Source organism: Nicotiana sylvestris, chromosome 2 (assembly GCF_000393655.2).
Source record: "Nicotiana sylvestris chromosome 2, ASM39365v2, whole genome shotgun sequence".
NCBI classification, from domain to species: domain Eukaryota; kingdom Viridiplantae; phylum Streptophyta; class Magnoliopsida; order Solanales; family Solanaceae; genus Nicotiana; species Nicotiana sylvestris.
Window position 1 is genome coordinate 4,239,015 of NC_091058.1, and position 19,537 is coordinate 4,258,551.

Consider the following 19,537-nt stretch of genomic DNA (forward strand, 5'->3'; position numbering starts at 1 on the left):
CGCTCAAATCAATGATAGAAATTAAAATATCTTGCACAACTCACTCGCCGTATGTCTAGAAGAAATAGAACACCATATTTGGATATCAAAGTGATAAGTTCTTTTATCATTATAAATTCTTACGAGGTGAGGATTGTTCAAGATCATATAAGGAGACCAAGATACCCATAACCCATTGATGTGGGATACAACTCAACACCCCCCAGGACTGCAACTGGAGGAGAGAAATTTAAAAATAGCCAGATTTACAACTGGTCGTTCAAAAATACCCCAGTTTCAAAAGTAATCGAAATTTAGCCACTTTTTATGTAAAGATAAATCTGAGCGAAAACATTGTTCAAAACCCGAAAAATACGCCAGTATATTATACTGGAGTTCCAGCCTGGCTCGATACCATGATAAGAATGGACTTTGGGCCTAATTCAACCCCAAAAACTAGCTTATAAGGTGAGTATTGCCCAAGACCATATAAGAAGACCAAGATACCCATAACCCATCGATGTGGGTGGCGCGATAGGTTTGATATTTGGTAATTACTTGGGACATCCTAATTTTCCACGAAGATCGATATGTGCAAATTCAAGAATTTCCTTCAAGAGCTTAGTTTTTTTAATGACATTGTCTACATGATTGTTCCATTCAGAAGAAGGTTCAACCATGAACATGTCCACAACATACTCAAATTTGACAAAATTCGCGTCCTGGAAAATTGACAAGGACGCACAAAATTTTATCCAACCAAGTTAACATACTGTACCAAAACTATTGAACTACTCCAAATGTTGATCAACTAATTTAATTTAAAAATGTGTTTATCAGAATAATATCCAGCCTCCAAAGATTGAAATAGAACTGTTTATAGCATATATACCTGATTGAGCTCGAAAATTACAACAACAACAATAACCTAGTAGAATCCCACAAGTGGAGTCTGAGAAGGATAATATGTAAGCTGAACTTACCCCTATCCTGACTAAGCTCGGAAATTGCTTTGGATATATCAATAGCATGGCTACCAATACTGCAAAATAACCTTCTTGTTGTTGATACAACTCGGCGAAGAAACATCACTATTCAACTGCTCCAACAAATCCTTTAACTGTAATCAGACAAACTCATAAGGAACAAAATTAGTTTTTGACATAAAGTTATCAACTTTCACTGAGGCATATCCACAAAGAGTTCGAGAACATTACGCTGTTCATACTAAAAAAATGAAAGATGAAATTTTGAAAATGACTTTGCTAATTTAGAAAATTACAGATGAATGAGTTGAGGGGTAGTAAAAAGAAAATTAACCTGATGTTCTGCAGAAGTAGTGGTGCCCTTCGTCTTTACCAAATCATTTCTAAATAAGAGCAAATATAGGCCATTTTGTAAAGAGATTTTACACAAATAGGCGCCTGGGTTTTACTGTCAAGTTTATTTGTTATATTATATGATTAAAGCAGCTTGTATATACTCTATACGAGGTACAGTTAAATTATTATTATTATGATTATTTTAGTTGCAATTTAAACAACTAATACTGCCCGAGTTCAAATCTCGGTGGAACCTTTCCCTCTTTTTTGTTTTCTTTCTTTTTGGGTTTCCCCTTTATCGTTCCCTCTTCACAATCCAACACTCTCTTCTTTATCCAACTGCTAATCTATACAAATTTCCCTACTCTAATCCCTTATCAAACTTACTAATCCACTCTTATACTTCCTTCACTACCTCTCTCTCTCTCTCACAGGTCTCTATATTCAGTCTGGCATTTGATACTGTTATGAATGCCGAAATAGCTGAAAATGCACATGCACCTCACCAAGTTAGTAGCCAGATCAGCACTCCTCAAGTAACAGAAAATGTGAGGCGCAGCACAAGAGTGAAGAAGCATCCAACAAAATTAACATACTTTGTTTGGCAGCAGAATGCTGGAACGTGTGAAGTGGGAAGCAAGGAAATAGGATTTAGCATTCCCTATAAATACCTAGTAGAATACGAATTACAGAAGGCTTGTATTATGTGAAAGTTCTGTGCCTCTCATCTTCCTTCTGTCTGTGTCTTCTCATCCCCATTCTTTTGGTGTTTGAGTTCTTTGTAATTTCCTTTAGCTGAGTTGTTCCTATTATTGCCAATTTATTAATGTATTAGTAAACATTAGACTCGTCATGTGAGTCTATTAAATGGCGACACGTGTTAGTAAAGTTTGAAGAAAAGTGAAGAATGACATATAAAGATGATATGTGAAACACCCACGGGACCGAACATACTCGTACCGTGCTTGTTAGCCCAGAACTGATCATCATGAAATAGCCCAGATCAGGCGCGGGAGAATATCTCATAATTACAAATGAGGAAGGAATAAATTAATCCCGGATTATATGAGATTTACCATCATTACACCATCAATTACAAATCAGTTATTAATAAATGCAATAAATGATTGTAACAGTCAGAACAAGGCAATCAATTACGAGATTGACTCAACAGGCACGAGATTGACTCATTAATTACGGAATTAACTCATCAGTTATGGAATTCCAGCATTTACACAGCTGCTACAAGTCTTCCAAAAGTAATGGATGGATTGAGTAAATGCTCATAATGGACCCATAATTCAAGGAGACTAGTTACTTAGATTTAGCCCTACAAATAGACATACTTTTATCACCATTAGGGGAATCTAATTTTCTTCTCTACAATTCTATAAATTGTAATTTAAAGCATATTGCTCTCAAGTTAGCCATAATTCGGCCCTTCAAGCTCTGTTCGGCTCATTATCCTATCAAGGATCATTCAATAAGGATTCTTTCTTCTCTGCTTTACTTTCATTATATTACCTGTCATTGAATTTATTTCCCACTTCTCTATCACGTTGTATTAACGAAATTTTATATCTTTCGGATTAAATCGGTTGCTTATGGCCCGTCATATAAAATTATTGCTGACCTTGAAAACTATTTTTTGGGTTAAACAATCAATACAATATACTTTGGTGTTATTTGGGTTTGCAGCAGATACCTATATCAAACTTTGATATTTAATTGCTGTCCTATATCAGTCTGAAAAAAATACCTCAACCCCCATGAACTGGGTCGTGAGATGCAATCGATTGAATGGAGCTGGATTAATTCGTGTTTGAATTTCATTTCCGGTTATAGTTTGGTATTTGAATGCTGTTTGCAGTTATCAAACCTCTCTTCAGTTGTAATTTTCCATTTTGGATTGCTGAGAATTAATAGAATTTGCCAATTTATGATATTATTACAAACTAGATACTCGTTTCGAGGATCATGATTTGGTTTAATTTGATAACGGACATCGTTTGTTTTCTAGTGAATGTGTATGGTTTAGCAGTTTTTGTGACTTTCGTCCCATACCCACTTAAAAGTCCCATTCGGTAGTATGCTCTAAATTGTTAGTGTTTAATATACACAACCCTGCAATATTATCATAAATTTAAAAATGTAACGGAATCAACATTATTTTCACATTTGGTAATCAATAGTGTTAGTGGTTAAATAATTGCTAATGCATATGTAATAACAGTCTGCTACTCTATTGTTTGTAACTTCAAAAATGAATTTGCTTTACGGTATTCATCTCAGAGAAACAAAGAGATTTTACGAAGTTATTATATAGGTTTGAGCCGTGAAAACAACTTCTTGCAGAGATGCAGGGTAAGACTGCGTACAATAGACTTTTGTGGTCCAACCCTCTCCGGACTCTGCGTATAGCGGGAGCTTAGTGCGTGTTCACTATTTGCCTGGTTTTTCACTTTATTCACCCCAAAGCATACAGTAATTTGCATTCAAAAACCATATAATCTTGACCAAAAGAAGAAAGGCCATTATGTGAACTCAGAAGTCTATTTCCTGCTGCAGACAGAGTAAAGTCAACAAATATTTCCAATGTATTATTATGCTTGAAACAGTAAGAGCAATTACAAATTTCACAAATGAAAAGAAATAAAAATAAAGTATATATGAATGAATCTCAGTATGCTACTTGTTTAAAATTCACCTGTAAACTATTCTTAAGGTGAAAATCCAGTTTGTAGCCAAATGTTGGTTGCTACTCAACTGGAATTTTGGTTCTCTAAACAGATGATGTGCCAAATAAAGTAGTATTAAACTCTTTGCTTTTGTTAGCTGACTTGTTCTCCAATTAAATCCAAGCCAACTATAAGAAAAGTTAAACCTTGAAACAGCAAGTAATAGAAATGTATGCCCTGTGCAGATAACAGACTTCTTGCAGCTGCAGTGAGCAAAAGAAAAGCAAGTGCTAATTCCTTCCTGTAGATTTTGTTTGCCTTCTTTTTCTTGGGCACCTCTTCGTGTTCTTTTAATTTTCCGAATAGTTCTAGACCAGATTCAGACAACCTTCTTGAAATTTTCTCTTCGTTCATATTCTTCGATTCCCTCTCAGCAAGTGCTAGTAAGTCCGACTCAGATGCTCTACCTGTTTTCTTGGTGACTACCCATTCGTAGGCGCTGCCTAACTGAAATAGCCCCGACACCATGGCATTGAATTTTGTCACGGACATTGTGTTCTCGAATAGAAGGTATGGCATTAGGAAAGGGAAAGACTTTGGCGATGGAAGGATGTTCAAAATGGACATGACTATAGGGATATAACAGATCACCCAAGGGGGTAACTCGGCTTCTGGTATGAACATTGTTAGTGGAAGTATAATACAGAACAGTGTGAATGAGTAAAAAGGTAATATCAGCTTCCTTAGAAGAAAGAATAGGAATATCAGGTTGGCCTTCTTCCAGACAGAGATCTGTGCAAAAAATATACGACATTGTTAATAATTTACTACTAGTCCGAAATTTTCATATTCATATGGTTGGCAAGTGGAATTAAGAGTGTGAAAATATAAAGCAACACTCACCTTGGACTTCAAGATTGAAGGAAGACATAGTCTAAAGAGCTGCATTGGACCAGAATGCCAACGGTGCTGCTGCTTTTTGTAAGCTTCATATGATTCTGGCAACTCACAAAGCGCCCTTACGTCATCAACATAGATAAATTTCCAGCCACACAAGTGTGCTCTGACGGCGATATCCATGTCCTCTACAGTTGTTCGTTCCAACCAACCTCCGGATTCCTCCAAAGCCTTAATTCTCCAAACACCAGCTGTTCCATTGAATCCAAAGAAATTGAGATAGTGACCATTTACTTGCTGCTCCACCTCAAAATGAAAGCACAAGTTGATGTTCTGAAGCCTAGTAAGTAAGTTTTCGTCCTTATTAACGAAAGTCCATCGTGCTTGAACTAGTCCAACATCCGGCTTTCCCTGCATAACAATACTTATTATCAGCTCCAACAGTTCTATTGAAACAAGTAACTGATCATTTATAAAATCAGGTTCAACACTTTAAATGGTTGTCATCATTTGCTGCTTATCAGCTAGTTTTAACCGGTTAAACCAAATGGGCTCAAGAAGCAAAAAAGAACTTTATGATTAGCAATTGGCTATTCAGATTGAGTAATTGAACTAGTTTGTTACCTTAAAATGAGGTACTGTCAATTTAAGGAAATCAGGATTCGGTTGGAAATCCGCATCAAAAATTGCAACAAATTCATAGTCCTGAACATAGTCACAAGCCATAGCTGATTTAAGATTTCCAGCTTTGTAACCAGTTCGAATGAATCGATGTCTGTAGATGATATTGACCCCTTTCTCTTTCCAAGATAAACATTCATTCCTGATCATTTGCTGCAGCACTTCATCATCTGAATCATCCAATACTTGGACCAAGAATCTTTCTTTTGGCCAATCCAGCTGACAAACAGCTCCTATTGATTGCGCGAAAACCTTTTGAATTCAAGAAAATTAGACAGTCAGATCAAATCTACAAATTCAAGAAGACCACTATTGGTAATTAAAGAAAAACAACACAAGCTAAACTCATAGGTGGATGCAGTATAGTTCCAATTGGCTCAACTGAACCAGTAATTTTTAACACGAAACATAAATATATATATGTGTGTGAAAATTTACTAAGATTTCAACAAACACTAAGTTCAGAATCCATAATCGCAAAAGTGCATTGGATTAAGTGGTGAGAACGTAGATATTGAACACATCAAATTCAAGTTTTTAAATCACCTCTGATTAAACTGATTTAGCAAGAATGACTACAATATTAAGATATGCAATATCTCAGTTCTCTTACCTCTTTTTCATTGCACATAGGAATCTGTACAAGAACCATAGGGAAATTGGATCCATCCTCAGGATCACTTGCATCTTCACTGATAATTGGCTTGATTTTCCTTAACTTGATCCAGAAACAACCAAGGCAAAGAAGTAGTCGATCTACGGATTGAATGAGGAAAAGCACAATGCAAAATGTAGTAAGTGAAGCAAGGGTAGGAGCAATATAATCAACTCTAAAAGAAATCCAAGCCATATAAGTCCATTGCCAAAGGCTTTGAACTTCCCAAGGATTAACCAAATTTAACTGCCACTGATTGAAATAAGCAAATATTTCAATAAACAAAGCCACCACTGAAATAGCAAGAAAAGCTCTAATAAATCTGTACAATTTTCCCCTGTATTTAGGGTCTTCATCATTCTTATCTGATAAAGCAATCCTTTTTTTAACAGAAGCAAAAGTAGTGCACAAACTATTAGCTAACCAAGGAATACAACCAAGAGTTCTTTGGGCTTTGAGAAGGAGAACTTTAGTAAATCTTTTCGGATTTGCAGCCTTGTTTTTATCCCTAAAAGCTGGTGAATTCAAATCATTGATTTCAACTAAAGAAATGCTCTTTGGATTCTCTATAGTGACAACTACAGAGCTTGGTGCCATTTTTGGATTTACTCTTATTCAGTAATCCAAGAATAGATGATGAAAAAGGCAACAACCCCAGATGAGGAACTTGAGGAAAAAAGCAATAAATGAATCTTAACAACTCAATTATGACATTGAGACAATGACACCCATTACAAGAATGGTACAATTTGATCTGAAATTCGGGATCTTGAAACAGAAAAGATGGCACAGGAAATTAGAGAGAGAGAGAGAGAGAGTTAATTGTACTTTGAGAGTTTGAAGTCAAAGCTAAGAGAGAGATGAGAAGAGAAGAGAAGAAAAGAGATGGAGAAAATGGTAGTTAATTGTGAGAAAAGCAGAAGGAAATAAAAGGAGGAGAAGAAAAGGGCAAGATCAGGTGTCAGTGGAGACTGGCGTGGCACATGGAAGCTTCGGCTATAATTTAAAAATCTTTAGATACTTTAATGTCTGCTAAATAAGTAATTAGTAGTAAGTAATTATTAATATCTTAATAATACTAGTGTAGTAGTAGTTGTATAAGCGTAAGAGAATGAAAAAATCAGATACAAAAGGGACCAGTCAAAAAGGGAAAGCGTGGAGAGAGATTGGTGAGTCTAAGGAAGAAAGACAATTACTACTATATTATAAATTTATAATTTATAATAATAAGGTATTGTCAACTAAAAGCGAGTAATGTGAGAAAACCAGATTCCTCTTGGCTGTCAATCAACAAAAACAAAACCAGTTTGCAAACAAACAAATGACAGCCAATTACAGCCAAAGTGAACAATGCCTAAATATTGAAACCAAGTCATCAACCCCCGCGGCTTCTCCATATGCCGCCCCAGCTAGAAAATGAAGATTTCAAAACTAGTCCTTTAAGTATATATCTCAGCAGTTTTAGTCTTCTATATTATCAAAATTGAACGCATTTGGTCTCTGTTAGATTTAAAATGTATTGTTGTAACTATCTTTGACGGGATTAGCTCAAGATCAAGCACACGTGAACTATTTAAGCTAAAGAAATTATTGGGACAGACGTCTTTGAATCATACACGGACCTACGCTATACTGAGAAGGGTTATCGACACCCGTAAAATTCGGCAAAAAATCATGTATACATCTATATGTCTCTAGAAAAAAAAATAGTGATGTATTAATAGTGACAACCTACATAGAATATAGATTTTGGTTGAATCCAGAAGTTCATCCTGGACCCGACTCTGCTTTGAATTCATTTTCCTATTTCTAACTTTAAGGTTTTGGCAATAAGTAGTGATATTGTAAGCTTGAACCAGATATACCTGTTAATACATTCGCTATTTCATATAATGGAGGGTAAAATAAATCATATTCATGCATTTCGTTTATTTGAACATGATTTTTAATAAGGTGCAAATTGGTAGAAATGAATGCGAAGAAGCCTATCCCAATGGTTTCATCAGTTTAAACAGTTCATGTGCTTCTCACAAGCGAATTCTATTAAAGAAGGCTATCGTCGTGTCCAAAGCTGTAACAACTATAGAGACATCAAATTACTAAGTCATACCATGAAAGTTTGGGAGAGAGTGGTAGAAATGAGAGTGCGGAGGACGGTGTCTATTTCAGACAACCAGTTCGGGTTCATGCCGGGGCGATCTACCACAGAAGTTATCCACCTTATTAGGAGGATGGTGGAACAGTACAGAGATAGGAAGAAGGATATACACATGGTGTTTATTGATCTGGAGAAAGCGTATGATAGGGTTCCTAGGGAGGTCTTATGGAGATGCTTAGAGGATAAAGGGGTCCCGGTTAACCATATTAGGGTAATTAAAGACATGTATGCTGGAGCTAAGACTCGGGTTAGGACAGTAGAAGGCGACTCTGAACACTTTCCAGTTGTTACGGGGTTGCACCAAGGGTCTGCGCTCAGCTCATTCCTATTTGCCCTGGTGATGGATGCACTGACTCATCATATTCAAGGGAGGTGCCATGGTGCATGCTATTTGCTGATGACATTATTCTAATTGACGAGACACGAGGCGGCGTCAACGAGAGGCTAGAGATTTGGAGACATACTCTTGAGTCTAAAGGTTTCAAGTTGAGCAAGACGAAGATGGAATACCTCGAGTGCAAATTTGGAGTTGAGCCTTCGGAAGAGGGAGTTGAAGTGAGGCTTGACTCTCAAGTCATTCCCAAGAGGGTAGTTTCAAGTACCTTGGATCGGTTATTCAGGGGATCGGGGAGATTGACGAGGATGTCACACACCGTATATGGGTGGGGTGGATGAAGTGGAGGTTAGCGTCGGGAGTCTTGTGTGACAAGAAAGTGCCACCGTTACTAAAAGGTAAGTTTTATAGAGCAGTGGTTAGGCCTGCCATCTTATATGGAACTGAATGTTGGCCGGTAAAGAACTCACACATCCAGAAGATGAAAGTAGCAGAGATGAGGATATTGAGGTGGATGTGCGGGCATACTAGGATGAATAAGATTAGGAATGAAGATATTCGAGAGAAGGTGGGTGTGGCCCCCATGGAGGACAAGATGCGGGAAGTAAGACTCAGATGGTTCGGGCACATTCAAAGGAGGAGCACTGATGAACCGGTGAGGAGGTGTGAGCGACTGGCTGTAGTGGGCACGCGAAGAGGTAGAGGACAACCTAAAAAGTATTGGGGAGAGGTGATTAGATAGGACATAGCGCGACTTAGGATTACTGAGGACATGGCCCTTGACAGGGAATTATGGAGGTCGAGCATTAAGGTTGTAGGTTAGGAAAAACTTGTGAATATTTCTACAACACAATAGAGTGAGACTAGCCAGTTAGGAGTTAGACTAAGAATGTAATTGGTTGTCTATTGATGTAGGGCTTTACCTGCTAGTTTTACTATACCAGCCATCTATTTCGTATTTCGTATTATGTATTTCATATGTCTTATATTGTTGTTATTTTATTATGCCTTTTTATGGTACTAATATATCGGCTCCTGTTGCTTTTTTTGAGCCGAGGGTCTCCTGGAAACAGCCTCTCTACCCTTCGGGGTAGGGGTAAGGTCTGCGTACATATTACCCTCCCCAGACCCCACTTGTGGGATTATACTGGGTCGTTGTTGTTGTTGTTGTTGTTGTAAGGCTATCGCCGTGTATTTTAGATATAACATTGACCAGTCGATTTTCGTAAATATAAAGTGTAAGCACGTGATTTTTGCTTTACGAGCAATCGCTCCAAAAGAAAATAAAAATAGTGACAAATGATTTCGCTGTACAATTGTTCGAGTTTTTCGTGACATGTGTTGTTAGTCATTTGTGGATCTGTCCATTTTGCATTTAATCATTAACAAACAAAATACAAAATATGCATGTCAGGGTGATTAAACCATAATTCGATCAGTAAAAGAAAATTCAAAAAATATATGTGCATCGTTCGTTCTAGGCTTTTAGTTAACTTACCGAAATATTTTTTGTGATAATTGTGTTAAAATGTTGCATTGTTGTTGGTTTTAATTTCATTATTTTATGGTTTGTTATTTCATTTTTGTTTTAAAAGAAAAAAATAAAATAGAAAACAAAAAGAGGGATTGAAAATCGGGTTAGGCCCAGGAAATAAAACAAAAAGATGGGCCCAAACCAGCACAAGTCCGGTCCAGACCAGGCCTGCCCAGGCACCTCCTGAAACGACGTCGTTTCAGGGACGGTTAATCTGGGCCGTTCATTTCCATTGATCCGATGGCCCTTATTAGCCCTCATGACCCGACCCATTCCCGTTTTTGACCGACCCCTTGATTAACCAAACGGCACCGTATGGTCTAGCCTCCCCAATCCTGGCCATCAATTTTAATCAATCCAACGGCCAGGATTGAATCAGCCTCCCCGTATATAAGCCTCCTATCACACCCCACGCCCCCTATTCTAACCCCCCCCACTCATCGTCTTCATCCAAACACTGAAGCCCCCCCCAAACCCTAGCAGCCGCCCTAGCTTCCCTTTCACCAGAACCCGGCGGCACGAACGCCGGTGACCGCCTCCTGAACACCCTAGGACCACCTCACTGTCCTGAACACAAATCCACTAACCACGAGCCTCGAATCACTTCCGTTCGTCTCGAATCTTCATTTGAAGATTTGAGTCGAACCCGGATCTATGCCAAACCATCCCATCTTCATACCAGACACTCCCCTGACCTTCCTCGTGACCAAACCAAGCTTGGTTTGGTCCGAATCTACCCACAACTCCTAAAAATCCAGATCTGGAAATCCAGAACTTGAAACACATGCACCTGGGGAATCCGGCCAGTTTTGACATGGGTTTGAGGTCTAATAGACCTTAATCAAGGTGTTCTCATGTGAGAACACCCTGATTAAAGTTTGTTCGGCCTCAAAAATTCGAAGTTGAATCAGATTTGGGTCTGTTTGATTTAAACATTTTGGTAAGTTTTCCTTTCTTTTGTTTTATTTCTAAATAAGTTGTCAGCATATCTCTTTGTGTTTGGTTGTTATTTTGTTATTTTTTTTTTGGATTTCTTTCATCTCTGTAAAGACCTTTTATTTGGTCAATTGTTTTCTGTGTATGATTTGAATGTATTCTGTGATGAACATGTTCGATTAGATTAGTCGTCAAATGAATAAACTTATATAGGTTCCCAGTAATTGAACACAAAATTGTCTGATGCCCTTTAGGTCCCTGAACATATTGTTTATGTGAGCGACTGATTATTACCTGCTATAATTAGTATAGTCGACTCGATAAATGTCGTTGATTAGTTTCTATAACTAATGAATCAAACGAGCTAATAATGTCGCATGACTAATTGATACTTTGCCACTGATTGAAGGCCCCAGCATTGTTTGAAATAGTTTGTTTGCATTGAAAAATGACTGAAAGGTTCAGTCTAGGCAGTCCTGAATTTGAACTTTCATCAGTTCAAAAATGCCCTGATGCTGCAAAGGGTCAAGACAGTGATAACCAGGGTTTAACAGGGGTAGTCTGGGGTTTGCAAAGAACAAAAATGATTAGTTTAAATGAGCTGACAAGTAGGGTACTAATTTGGGATTAAATTAATGCCAATGGGGAACAAGACATAAGAGTATGGGACTTAAATTGAATAAAAAATGATGCCCATAACTCCTGATTAAACAAAACCAGGCGTGGGAATAAAGGGGGCTGACACCAAAAGATGCTTAGGCATGGGCTTTAAAGAGTATGGGCAGGCTGCAAGTTGCAGCAAAAAAGGCAGCTTAACTGCACTGGTTTTTGGCTTATAAATAAGCCATTTGAGAACTTAAACAGGGCTGGACTTTTAGTCTTCAGAAAAAGAGAAAACAAAAGGCTGGAAAATTTTTAGTCTGAGGAGAGGTCTTGTGAGTTTAAAGAAAAAGACTGAAAACATAAGTTAATTTCCAGTAAACACTGTAACCAAACACTGTCTGAAAAGTTGTATAAGAGTTCATATTGGTCAAGCTGTCTCGGCCAAGTTCTGTGGTTTGCATTGACTGAGCTGCTTGTGATTGTTGAACTGTTGGTGTTGCTGCATTGAATACTCTGGTATTGCTGTTGTTTCATCACTCTTTCCTGGGATTGCTCATTTGGTGCTCGACTATTTGCTGGTTTTCTTTGTTCTGGGAAATATTGCTGGTTGTTTGTGGGCTGTGGAAAACATTTGTGGTTGTTGGATTGTTGCTGTGTTATTGCTGTTTATCTGCTGTTGTTGTATTTGCCGCATACCCCTCAGCTGACAATTCTCCTTCTTCTTCTGCTTTGCTATACCAGGTACGCGATTAACAGTGCCAATGTAACTTGAGAGTTTAAGCATGAATATAAAAGAGAAGAGCTGAAGTTGTTTATTTCGTACATAGACTGTTATATTGAACCTCATTTAATGTATAATAGTTTACATTCTTGTTTAGATACTGAAGGTAGCCTGTGTGCCCAGTAGATATCAATATATGGTGATTGAATGTTAGTTTGTATATGTAGGCTGATAGATAAAAGGGTCCCCAATGCAGTAGGTTGTATCTTAGGTTTTATAAGGTTAGCATGTCTTTAAATACATAGAACTATCCATGTTAGTTAATTTTGTGTCCCTTTTGATAAATTGTCCCCCCTATAATTGGCAAACCATTGCCTTAAAATAAACGGCGCAAGCCTGCACTCCTCAACCTCACAAGGGTCGAGCCCAGGTCGAGGACAGATCAGGCAGGCCCGCATCGAGCGAGCAGTGGCCCAGGTCTGGCCAACCGCGCGTGGGCTGGATTTGGGCCCAGGATTATTTGTTTGGCCGACTGTGCACGCAGCTTCGGTCCCGACTTGTTGTTAAGCATTTCCGAATTCCATTACAAACAACTTGCAAGCATGTAATTAATTAGGACTATCCACCGTTTTCAATTGATAGAGACGAACACGACAAGAAACGTAGTTGCTATAGGATATCCTTTTAAAATAAGAACGAGATGAGCCTCGATGAAAATAAACAAAACACGCAGATGCGGGGCCCTTGTTAAATGTAAATTATTGAAGCATTTAGTTTCCAGGACGGGTTGTTTAGCAAATCTCACAACCCTCCTAAAATAACAACACGTTAGTCTCTTTAGGACACGCTTTAATAAACCTTACCTTCCTAAACTCGGGTGCACATTTATGTGACCCAAATCCAAATCTCGACGGATTCGAAATGTGTTTCTAATCACGGGTACATTGATTGTGACGTGGTTCGAGATGCGTGTCCATGACGTTGCAAATTCATTTTTTGAAAAAAATAAGAATGAGATGAGCCTCGCCAAATAAAATACAATTGCGGGGCCCTCAGTAAATATTTGCTTTAAAAATTATTTAGACTTCGGGATGGACCATTTAGTAAAATTCCACGGTCCTACCCAAAATAAATACGCTAGTCGCTTTAGGCGCGCCTTTAACAATTTAATTTCCTTAAACTCGGGTGCACATTGATGTGACCCAAATCCAAATCTCAACGGAGTCAAAGTGTGTCGACGACCGCGGGTACATTGATTGTAACGCGGTTCGAGATACATTTTCACAACGTTGCAATTCTTGATAAAAACAGTAAATGATAAAAGCGGTTAAAAGTTAAATTTTGCACATAAGTTCAGACTTGTATAAAATCAGATAATCAAGCCGAATATAACAGTTGAGCGACCGTGCTAGAACCACGGAACTCGGGAATGCCTAACACCTTCTCCCGGGTTAACAGAATTCCTTATCCGGATTTCTGGTACGCAGACTGTAATATGGAGTCATCATTTTCCTCGCTTCGGGATTAAAATTGGTGACTTGGGACACCCTAAATCTCCCAAGTGGCGACTCTGAAATAAATAAATAAATCCCGTTTCGATTGTCCTTTAATTGGAAAAAACTCCCCTGTGCCCCCGCGGGCGCGGAAAAAGGAGGTGTGACAGCTCTGGCGACTCCGCTGGGGATTGCACCCAGAACCACTGGTTCAGGGTTAAGAATTCGAGCTTAGAATAATTGTTACTATTTGGTTTTATTTATTATCTGATTTTATTACATGTTTTGAGCCTAATGTGCTAAGTGTTGCTTTTACCGCCTTGATATTATTTGGACTGTATATATAAACTGTGCCGAAACCCTTCTCTTCTCTCTTGAGGAGCGCACGCTGGTCGTGGCTTCTTTCTGTTAGTGTCATATGCCAAAATAGAACGAGGATTCGGAGGAGTTGCAAAGTCGGATGGCCTTTTGGTTACCGGTACACAGCTCCCATCCTCGGCTCGAGTTGTCCGCTCGGGTAAGCCAGGTCTAGAACAAGCACCTAGGTTTTACAGCTTAGCATAACATAACTTCATGCCGGATCCCTAGTAGGAACGCTTATTTGCATCATGTGCATTTGACTTAGGGGACTCAGCACAGGGGCTGGGTCCGTCTAGGACAGGCAACCTGAGAATAAAGACCATCCTGCTACATCCTGTTTGCTTTATGCATTTACTTGTTTCAAGGCTTGCATGCTGACCGGTTTCTGAATATCGGGAATGTTTGGAAAAGGAAGAGGAATAACGGTTAAGGGGTTACTTATTTATTCTTGAAAAGTCACAAAAATGGTCAAAGCTCTGCCAGAATTTTGAAAAAAATGTGTGTCTTATTAATTTGTTTTAAAAAAAAAAAAAAGGAGTCTTTGATTCATTTTTAAGAAAAATAGGGTGTCCCCAAAATTCGATTTATGCCCGAACTACGTCAGTTTGATTCTCGCATGGTGCGGGATACGTAGGCAACCCCCATCGGGCTCAACTTGTTTTTCAAAATATAGGTACAATCCAAAGAACGAAAGTTCTTAAGGTAACATCATGCTTTTTCGAAAAACAACCAAATTTCATTTTTTTTCTTTTAGAAGTGTGTCAATTTGGTATTTGAGTCTAATGAGTCTGGATCTTTGCTTAATCACCCCAATGCTCATGCAGAATGAGTATGAGTCCAAGTTTGCCGGTAACAGTTAGAAGCAAAATCCCCCTGGAAGTGCGATTATGGTGGGAGGATTTGGAAAGGTCAGAGCAAGACAAGATCAAACTGCACCTGGGAGGTTTGGTTGATTTGTTGAAAGTTAGGCCTCGGTGCGACATCATAAAGGCTTTGGTTACATTTTGGGATCCGGCCCACAACGTGTTCCGTTTCTCAGATTTTGAACTCACCCCAACCTTAGAAGAAATGGCGGGTTACATGGACGTCACTGAAGGTTTGAGACACAAATACCTGATCGCTCCAAGGGCTGTGAATTCACACAAATTCATGGATCTGTTGAAGATAAGCAAAGGAGTCCCATACGCTGAACTGGATAGAGGTTTTTCTACCCTACAATTCATATACCAGAGGTACGGGAGCAAAGGAGGATTTAATGATCCAGAAAGTGGTATTTGTAGCAGGGGAAATCTGGTAAAATGGAATGAGCATAGGCGGTTCGCTTTTATGGTGGCATTTTTGGGCCTTGTGGTGTTTCCCCGAAAAGATAGAAATATCGATCTAAAGGTGGCTGGAATCGTCAAAATCTTGATTACCAACGATAAAAGCATCCTTGCTCCCATGATAATGTCAGAAATATACCGAGCCCTCACAGCTTGTAAAGCTGGAGCAGACTTCTTCGAAGGGTGCAACTTGTTGTTACAGATGTGGATGATCGAACACTTGTGTCACCATCCTCAGTATATGCACTACATGTCTACAAATGGGGGCTGCATCGAGGGTTATAGCCTAAGGGTTTCAGGTTTTCGATCACCGGGAGGGTTTGAAGAATGGATATCCTATCTCCGGATCATCACCGCAGACCAAGTAAACTGGACTTTGGGTTGGCTTTCTGTGGAAGAAATCATATACATGCCCGCCACTGGTCCTCACTTCCTCTTGATGGGACTCAGGGGTATTCAACCTTATGCCCCTTACAGGGTAATGAGACAGTTGGGAAGATGTCAAGTACTACACCCGGACGAAGATCTCAGCACTTATGCAGTCGAGGTCAGCAGTGACGGCCAATTTCCTGAAAAGACAGTTCGTTGCATATGGAGTGAATGCCAGTACTTAACGGCAAATACCCGGGTAAATGATGTGTCTAGAGGTGAAGTCTCGCCGGCCTATCTCACTTGGCAGAACAAGAAGAGCATCGTGAAACGACCAACCAAACGGCCTCACCTCCGAAGTTTTGTTGAGTCATCGCAAGAACAATGGGATTGGCTCGCAAAAGAGGAAGGTTACCTGGTTGAAATTAGGAAGTTGAAGCGACAAATTGAAAGGATGGTATTCGAAAACAACGTGCGAGTCGCCCAAGAGCAGGCTGAAAAAGACAAGTTAGCCCAAGAGAACCAAACCCTGAGGGCCCGCCTTCGCCAAGCCAGTAAGAATAACATCGACCGACAGAAGCGCTGCTCCGACGAAAGATTGATAGCCAGTTTGAGAAATCAGGTCATCCAGAGCCAAGAAGAATTAGACCAATCAAAGGCTTGCATAGCAAGGATGAGGGCCAAATGGGCAGAAGGTACAATGGCCCGGAGGAAGCGTCTACAGCAAGTCATGAGGAGTTGTGAACTGAGCGTCAAAGCAGCAAAGGAAACAAATTCCGCTTTGCAAGAGCGGATCTTCAAGCAAACACAAGATGCCCAAGCCGACAGAAGGCAATATTACGATGCAATGACCAGAATGGAAAGGCAAATGGAGATGTTCCAGGATCAGCTTGCCAACCATGCGCAAACACTGGGATTGAAGAACCAACAGATAAGGCATTTGTTCACAGAAAGGGACAACATTCGGGAAAGAATTGACGAAGTCGGGCATTACATCTACCTAAAATGTTTGGCATGCGAGCAGACACCTCGGGAAAACCTCATTGCTTCCATCATGGGCTGCGTCCATCGGATTATGAACGAGTTGAAGGGCTTGCAAAGAGACCTTACACCTAGGGCCGCGAAAGGGCCGAAAGATGCCTCGTGGGTCCCTAAGTTGGAAAATTAGTTGTTGATCGAGTCCTGGTTGTTTTGTTTGTTGTTTCCCCAATGTTGTTTTCTTTTCCTCAAACCAAGTTTAAAACCCTGGAGTCTGTACTGTTGCTATTTTGTTTGAAGTAATGTGTAATAGCAAATTTTGATAATGAAATTAAGTGACTCCGGAAGAATTTCTATGTGTCTTTACTTTAAGGCAGAACTACGCCTGGTCTGATTCACGCGGGGACGTGATACGTAGGCAATCCCCATAAGATTCGACCGCTTTTAATAAATAAAGAAAAAATGTAAATAAAATAAAATGCGGGGTTTCACAAAATACTTTAAAAAAAGACGAATGAACAAACCGGGATGACGCATGTGGTTTGAAACAAAGCATGTAGAAACGGTTAACTGCCTAGGTGCATTGCATCCTCTATGTGTTATGATCAAATCTGTTAAGCTCTAACACTAACAAAGTTTGTTGTTGTCTGATACCAGACAGTTAGTTGTTAAAGAATTCTGGCAACACATTCATACCAAACCAGATCCAAAGGACCGGTAGCAACAAGCATGACTACTTCAGAGAATAGTAATGAGGAAGAAAGGCCGATGAGCCAGTTGCTAAAAGAGGCAATGGAAAAGATTGAAAGGATGGGACTAGAGATGCATGCAATGCAGCTAGCCCTGGCCAAAACGCAAAAGAGCCCTGAGACACTGGGACACGTGCCGGAGTACCCTCACTCTGGCCCTTCCACAAGCCGCCCAAATCCCCTCTATCATCAAGAAAGAAGCCCTCATGATTCCCAAGCTCCACCACCCCATCAACCTCTCCCAACACCCAATATTCCCATTTTTGTGGGACCTGCATCAGCCCCTTTGCAGCGAACGACCAGTGAGCCATTGTTTCAGGCTCACGATACACAATACTATCCCCCTGAGCCTACATTCCACGCACCGGAACCACAGGCTTACAATCCCCATTTGGAAGTACCGGCAGAGGTTGAGAAGCCGGTTAAGGCCCCTGAACAGGATGAAGTGTTAAGAAAGTTCAAAAGCCTGGAGCAATCCTTCAGGAACTTGCACGGGCTGGGCAATCAAGTCAGCGTGGCATACAAAGATCTGTGCCCTTTCCCAGATGTCCAACTCCCGGCTGGGTTCAAGATGCCCAAGTTTGATTTATATGAAGGGCACGGTGATCCCATGGCACATTTGCGGGGATTCTGTAGCAAAATGAGAGGGGCAGGAGGCAAGGATGAGCTTTTGATAGCTTATTTCGGCCAAAGTCTGAGTGGATCTGCACTGGAATGGTATACCAGGCAAGATTTCAGCAGGTGGTACACGTGGGATGATCTGGCGCAGGCTTTTACAGGTCATTTCCAGTACAACCTGGAGATAGTCCCTGACCGTCTCACGTTGTTGAGAACTGGGAAGAAACCCGGGGAAAGTTTTCGCGAATTCGGGTTCCGCTGGAGAGAACAAGCAGCTAGGGTCGATCCTCCCATGAGAGAGGGAGAGATGGTAGACTACTTTTTGCAGACATTGGATCCAACCTACTTTGGTCACTTGGTGACAACGGTTGGAAAATCTTTCAACGAGGTGGTCAAAATAGGGGTCATGATAGAAGAAGGTTTGAGGTCGGACAAGATCTTAAACTATTCGGCACTTAAGGCCACAACCCAGGCTATTCAAAGCGGCACGGGAGGTGCGCTGAGAAGAAAGAAAGAAGAGGTTGCCACGATCGAGGCAGGCAGTTGGTCCAGGGCTGGCAGGCCGCACTACAACCAACCCAGGCCTCACAGGTCAAACTACCCATACAACCCACCACAAAATTTCTATCCACCTCGAGAACCACATTGTTCCGTACACCAAGCCCAGGTATACACTCAGCCTCCGGTTCGCCCACAATGGCGCGCACCGGCTCCCCAGAACATATATGCACCACCACAAAACACTTACCCTCCACCAAGGGCATATAGAAATCCTTCAGGGGCAGGTTTCCGGGGAAATCCAGATGCCAGAAATGACAGGTTGCGGAAGCAAAGAACCTTCACCGAACTGGGAGAAACCTACACCGCTGTGTTCCACAAGCTGCGGCAATTGGGTTTGGTTAGTCCCGTCCATACTCGGGAACCAAATCCCCCGCCTCAGAATTTGGATCGTTCAATCAGTTGTGAATACTGTTCAGGGATGCTCGGGCACGATACCGAGAAGTGTTGGAAGTTAAGGCATGCCATACAGGATCTTATTGACACCAATAAGATCGAGGTCCAGACACCGGAGGCTCCTAACATCAACCAAAACCCACTGCCAACGCACCACGAAACTCACATGATTGAGTTGGTGTGTGAGGGAGGAGAA

The 19,537-nt window shown here is 40.4% G+C and overlaps 1 protein-coding gene across 1 annotated transcript; it reads right to left on the bottom strand.

Moving 5' to 3' along the window:
* Window positions 1–3,880: 3,880 nt before the first annotated feature.
* On the bottom strand, window positions 3,881–7,115 carry LOC104234854 (xyloglucan glycosyltransferase 4). The gene is made up of 4 exons (XM_009788490.2): window positions 6,171–7,115; window positions 5,501–5,809; window positions 4,883–5,287; window positions 3,881–4,771 (listed from the first exon to the last, which is right to left on the bottom strand). Exons 1-4 carry the CDS (start codon window positions 6,807–6,809, stop codon window positions 4,133–4,135), a joined length of 1,992 nt encoding a protein of 663 aa, XP_009786792.1. The 5' UTR covers window positions 6,810–7,115; the 3' UTR covers window positions 3,881–4,132.
* Between the last annotated feature and the right edge of the window lie 12,422 nt (window positions 7,116–19,537).

What these genes read in the sequence shown, in the direction of transcription:
- LOC104234854 (XM_009788490.2), bottom strand. Translation starts at nt 6,809, where the DNA reads ATGGCACCAAGCTCTGTAGTTGTCACTATAGAGAATCCAAAGAGCATT. An exon ending in CTATGTGCAATGAAAAAGAG is followed by an intron (nt 5,810 to 6,170) that starts GTAAGAGAACTG and finishes TGAATTCAAAAG; the next exon opens with GTTTTCGCGCAATCAATAGG. An exon ending in TGACAGTACCTCATTTTAAG is followed by an intron (nt 5,288 to 5,500) that starts GTAACAAACTAG and finishes ATTGTTATGCAG; the next exon opens with GGAAAGCCGGATGTTGGACT.